The sequence below is a fragment of the Poecilia reticulata genome, unplaced genomic scaffold (assembly GCF_000633615.1).
Source record: "Poecilia reticulata strain Guanapo unplaced genomic scaffold, Guppy_female_1.0+MT scaffold_181, whole genome shotgun sequence".
In the NCBI taxonomy this organism is placed as follows: Eukaryota; Metazoa; Chordata; class Actinopteri; order Cyprinodontiformes; family Poeciliidae; genus Poecilia; species Poecilia reticulata.
This window is the reverse complement of record NW_007615018.1, coordinates 342,777-348,677: the sequence shown is the minus strand read 5'-3', so window position 1 is coordinate 348,677 and position 5,901 is coordinate 342,777. Positions and strand designations below refer to the sequence as shown.

Here is a 5,901-nt window from a genome sequence, read left to right as displayed (position 1 = left end):
GGAGGAGCTCTTAGGTCTTTTTTTTTAAACTTGAAGTAAAAAAATAAAAATAAAATTTCCGAAATTTTAATTATCGAACCCTCTTTACAATTAAAATTGTGGAGAAAAAAATATATTATGCGTCAAAACATCTTGTACGTAGCGCACATCCGAGTCTGTGGGGGTCAAAGGGCACCCAAAGCTTAAATCTTATTGGTCAGTTTGCTTTTGTTCGGCGCTTTTTCTGTAAGCTAAAACTGAATGAGCGGAGTTTGAACCTCCCGCAGTTCTAGGAGCGGTTCGGATCCGGTTGAGCTTTTTACCGTGTTCGGTTCTGACGGGTCGCCGGTTTTGAGCTTTTTGATGTTTCCCGAACCGGACAGTTAGCGGGTCACCCGTTAGCTGACATCTGCCACTTCTACTGAGCGTCGCGCTAAGACTGCGGGTTAAACAATTTAATCTAGTTGAAACGTTTTCCAAGAGTAAAAACTAAACAAACAATGTTGCTTCACCTTCTCCTCCTCTGCACGTCTGACACCTGAACCGGGATCAACATCCTCCTCTTTCCGTGGATCACAGGTCGGCTCCGCTTCCATGTATTTATTAGTATTTAGCATCGTTTGTGTTAAAAAGGCTTCGCTGCTTTAGTGGTTTAAGTTTGCGCTGGTTTTGTGCGACGCGCACTTGATGCGCATTGGAGAGATGCGCACTTACAGGTCAATGCAGGGATAGTTTTGTGCTACCTTATAATCTGTCGGACATTTTTTTCTCTGCACAATTTGTTAATAATAAAAATATACAATAACTTTTCTTTTATTTAAAGGAAAACCTCAGTGCGTCCAGCAGCTGCAGGAATCCAGACTGTCAGTCACTTGTGGGAAATTTAGAATCACACAGAAAAGCTAAGAAAGGGAATCAAACTTAAAACTGAACTAAGAGCTTCTKATCACRTAATAGCAATTAACCATAGCTGCCATGGTAATAATTACTGATAACTATTGTGAATAGTCCCTAACATTAATATTATTAGACGACATGTAATCATATGTATTATTGTTATAAAGGCTGAGCCAAGAAAAGTGGCCCTTCGTGTTGCTCTGGACCCGTGAAGTAGCTCCCAGGCTCAAAAAGGTTGGTGACCCCTGGTCTAGATCATCTAGACCTGAAGAAACCTCAAAATGATGTCTTCTCCTCCCTCCCTCCTATTTCACTCCCCAAAACTCGACCCTTTCCACAAAATGTGGCCTTTGCACTGAATGACGACTACAAGACAACGCCACGCCTGAATCTAGTTTAGGACAAGATTCAGGCGTGAATCACCCTGGTCTGGTGGAACAGGGACAACGTCCTCTCAAACTAACATTTTCATCTGATTTTGCCTCATTGATGAAATAACCAAATGAGGTCAAAGGTCACTTGGCAGTTGGCACATTGAGACAATGACATCTGCAGGATGTGGCATTGAATTTTTATGTTTCTAAAATATTTCTGAACACTCTTGTAACCATTCTTTGTTATAAAAGATTATGCATATCAAGATTTTTCTTATTTCTGTATATGTATAAATAGGCCGTATTTGTGTAATTTAGACTGTTGCCAAAATAAAACCTGTATTTTCACTAACATAACCAACATAAAATGTAATGATTCGTAAACATCAGGTGTTAGGGAGGTCAAGGGTTGAAATGCATGCACTTATTTTGCAGGAAAAAATTGGGGATTAAACGGGTTAATGTCTCCCGGCTCGGGTCGAGTCTTCAGCGGAGAAGGAGCGACCGCCAGGGGGCGCCGTTTCCACCAGCGGAAGTCAGACACCGACCTGCAGCATTAAAAAAACATAAACTTAGAATATTTTGAGAAATCTGTTGTTTTTGGAAGCAGTTGGACTTTTTGGTGCTCATCGTCGGATATCTGTGCGTGGATAATCATTTTATCCTGTATCTGGATAATCATTTTATCCTGTATCTGGATAATCAATCATTTTATCCTGTATCTGGATAATCATTTTATCCTGTATCTGGATAATCAATCATTTTATCCTGTATCTGGATAATCATTTTATCCTGTTTCTGACTCTTCAGTGTTTCTTCAAGAAACAAAATACTTTTATTCTGCTCAGAATAAAGCAGTGCTGAGGTTTTAGTGTTTTTAGTTGAACAAAGTTTATATTTGAAGGAAATATTAATCACATTTAAATATCAAAGTAAATATTTTAATGATTATGTATTATAGAATAGATAAAGTCTTATTATTATTGTTCTGCCAAACTTTATTAACGACAGAACAAAAAAAAATCAGGATAAAAAAGTAAGATTCATAAAACTTTAGGTAAATATAATTTTATTTATTTCTCCTGCTGTCGGATAAAATGTTTTCCTGTCCTGAGGAACTGCAGTTTATTTTATTTTAATGAATCTGAAGCTTCACATGGAGATCTGAGGTCCACGTGACCCCATCTGACCCGGCCCCGTTTCCTGTACATGCTGACGTACATTCACCGGAAGAAGCAGAAACCCTATTTCAAAATAAAAGTTCCCGTTCAGAGGAGCCAGCAGGGACTTGATTCCATCCATCCATTTTCTAACTCCTGGTCCCTCAGTGGGTCAGGAGGAGCTGCTGCCTCTCCAGCTAAGGTTCCGGGTTGGGGGCGGGGTCACCTGGACGGGTCACCTGGACAGGTCGCCAGTCTGTCAGACACACACACACACACACACCTAGGGAGAATTTGGACAGACCAATTAACCTGACGACTTGATTCCATTAAAGGAAAATTAAAATGTGAATATAACAGTGAGGTTGGTTCTGGTTCTCTTGGTTCTGAACCCGATGACAATCATTTGCTTTGGATCAGAACTGATGAATTTCTGGGTGATAATAAAAAGTCAGAGTTTATCCTCGTTTCCTTGAAGAACACCGGAGGTTATTATTACTATTATTTGAACTTTGACAGTCGGTCGGTTCTGGTCCACTTCCGGGCGGGTCGGAGCTCCAGCACAGCTCAGCAAACGGGACTGTTTTATTGTGAAAGGAGAGAACCGGAAGTGGATCCGGTGTGCTGTCGGAACACTTGATGCCGAACCGTTTCCTGCCTCTCCGTCGGTCCATCTGAGTGGCTCCAGCATAGGTTCGCGGAGCAGAGCCGGGCCCATCCGGACCGGAGCCGAACCGAACCCGAACATGGCGAAGAGTTACGACTACCTGTTCAAACTGCTGCTGATCGGAGACAGCGGCGTGGGCAAAACCTGCCTGCTGTTCCGCTTCAGCGAGGACGCGTTCAACACCACCTTCATCTCCACCATCGGTGAGTCCGGCCCGGCCCGGTCCGGTCCAGATGCTCACCCGCCTCTGGTACCGGGACAGCTCTGTGACGTCAGCCTACCTGCGTCCCACCAGTCCTGATGATGATGATGATGCTCAGCTTCATCACCATCAGGATGTTCTGATCAGACAGATGAACTGAACCGGTTCTGGAACGGTTCTCCTGAGCCAGTTCAGTTCATCTGAACCTTCAGCTTCTTCCGGAACCAGAAGCTGAAGGTTCTGGTTCCGGGAGGCCCATTGGGCCCGTCACTGGGTTCTCAAGGTACTTCAAATTAAAAATGTAAAAAGAGACAAAAACAACCAGAAGAAACAGAAACTGACCCAAACCAACCAGAACCAGAACCAGAATCAGACTGGCAGCACCAAGCAGGCTGACAGAAACTCATCCAGGAGGTCCAGAAGAACCAGAACATCTTTAGTTCTGCAGGCCTCACTGCTGCTGCTACGGTCAAAGGTCACCAGAGATCCARGACCAGAACCAGTTCTGGCCCAGAAAAACACAAAGACCCGTTTCACATCGACCAGAACCGTCCTGATGCCGTTCCATCTGGAGCAGAACCAACAGAACCTGCAGTCCATCAGGGTGGTATGGTGATGTGGACTTCTGTACTTGATGGAACCGGATCAGAACCTCCTGAAGCTGAAGGTCCAGAACATCTGGGTTCTGGTCCAGAACTTTGATCCAGAACCCACCAGCATCAAAATGAAGGTTTCAGAGTGGCCTCGTCAAAATCTGGACTGCAGCGGGTCAGAACCGGTCCAGCGGGTCAGAACCGGTCTAGTGGTGTTAATCAGAGGCCATGAATACTTTTCCACAGGGTTCTGGTTCAGCAGAACCGGGTCAACAACTAGGAGCTGATCCGGGCCCTGTTGGTTCTGAACACAAACACTGATCAAAGAGCAGAACCAGTTCTGTAGGAAACCCTGAATCGGGTCAGAACCTTGATGCAGAACAGAATCGGATCAGAACCACATTCAGCCTTGCTAAGAGATGCAGACAGGAAGCGGCTCAGTTTCACTTCCTGTTCAGAGGCGGAGCAAGAACCCGGCTGAGATCAAACCGGATCAAAGCGGTTCTGGATCAGAACTGGTTGGGTCAGCTGGTTTCTGCTGGTCAGGTGGCAGGAAGCTGGACCATGACATCACCGGGTCAGAAACCGTCCAGAACCAGAAGCTGGGACGAGCTCAGAACCGGGCCTGCAGTGGGTCTCAGCAGAACCATTTTCCTCTGTGACCAGATGATGAACAAAGCAGGTTCTGCTGTCGGTTCTGGTTTCAGTCATGGGACCTGCAGGAACAGGAAGTTCCTCTTCTGAGGCAGGAAGTGATGTTTGGCCACGTTTGTGTTTTAAAAATGACGGTTTGTTTTCTGCACCTCCAGCTGCCAGGCGGGTGGAGCTGATCTCTGTGCGATTGGCTTCCAAATGTTTAACATGTTTTCAACAGATGTCATCTGGTGATAAAATATCAAATTTCTAATCACACAGCTGTTATGATGAAGTTCTAATTCTGTCTGAAGGGCCACAGGTCGGTTACAGCGGGCCGGATTTGGCCCGTGGACCTCCAGTTTGACACACATGACTCAAAGTGTTCCCCTCTGTTTCAGGAATCGATTTTAAAATTCGGACCGTGGAGCTGGACGGGAAGAAGATCAAACTGCAGATCTGGTGAGAGCCGGTCTGGAACCGGGCTTGGAGAACTTTCTCTGGTTCTGGATCAGTTCATGCAGGTCCGGTCGGAGTAACTGGTTCTGGATCTGAACTGATTCGTTGTTTGTGGATCAGTTAAGTGAACTAGAATCTGTTCGGAATCACTAACCCGTCTTAATCCCATGAACCCGGGTCGGGTTCTGTCCACAGGGACACGGCGGGTCAGGAGCGCTTCCGGACCATCACCACAGCCTACTACCGCGGCGCCATGGTAGGCCACGCCCCCTCCCCTTTCCACTGGTCACTGCAGACGTGTCACTTCCTGTTTGTCGCGGCAGGGCATCATGCTGGTGTACGACATCACCAACGAGAAATCCTTTGACAACATCCGGAACTGGATACGCAACATCGAGGAGGTAGGCCCCGCCCCGCCCCGCCATGTGACCCAGCGCTGATGATGTCATCGACCACCTGACGGGTCAGCGGCCATGTTTGTGTTGCAGCACGCGTCGGCAGACGTGGAGAAGATGATCCTGGGAAACAAGTGCGACATGAACGACAAGAGGCAGGTCTCCAAGGAGAGAGGAGAGAAGGTGGGCGGAGCCTCCTGATCACATGACAGGAAGCAGATGGGTCAGAACCCAACGGGTCCGGTGACGTTCTTAACGTGTGGTTCTGTTGTCCTTCAGCTCGCCATCGACTACGGGATCAAGTTCCTGGAAACCAGCGCCAAGTCCAGCATCAATGTGGAGGAGGTGAGTCCGGACCCGACCAGAACCCGGGCTGCTGTAGAACCCGGTCCGCAGTAGAACCGGTTCACAGTAGAACCCGGTCCGCTGGTCCACAGTAGAACCCGGTCCACAGTAGAACCCGGTCCACAGTAGAACCCGGTCCGCAGTAGAACCGGGTCCGCAGTAGAACCCGGTCCGCAGTAGAACAGTAGAACCGGTCC

The 5,901-nt window shown here is 47.0% G+C and overlaps 1 protein-coding gene across 1 annotated transcript in view; it reads left to right on the top strand.

The window, feature by feature from the left end:
• The first annotated feature begins 2,743 nt into the window (after nt 1-2,743).
• rab8b (RAB8B, member RAS oncogene family) overlaps nt 2,744-5,901 on the top strand; it is a 9,528-nt gene continuing 6,370 nt past the window's right edge. Inside the window, exons 1-6 of the mRNA XM_008402075.2 lie at nt 2,744-3,280; nt 4,907-4,967; nt 5,160-5,220; nt 5,288-5,365; nt 5,453-5,542; nt 5,639-5,704. Coding sequence (XP_008400297.1) covers nt 3,157-3,280; nt 4,907-4,967; nt 5,160-5,220; nt 5,288-5,365; nt 5,453-5,542; nt 5,639-5,704 — 480 coding nt within the window. The 5' untranslated portion in view covers nt 2,744-3,156. The remainder of the gene's footprint in view (nt 3,281-4,906; nt 4,968-5,159; nt 5,221-5,287; nt 5,366-5,452; nt 5,543-5,638; nt 5,705-5,901) is intronic.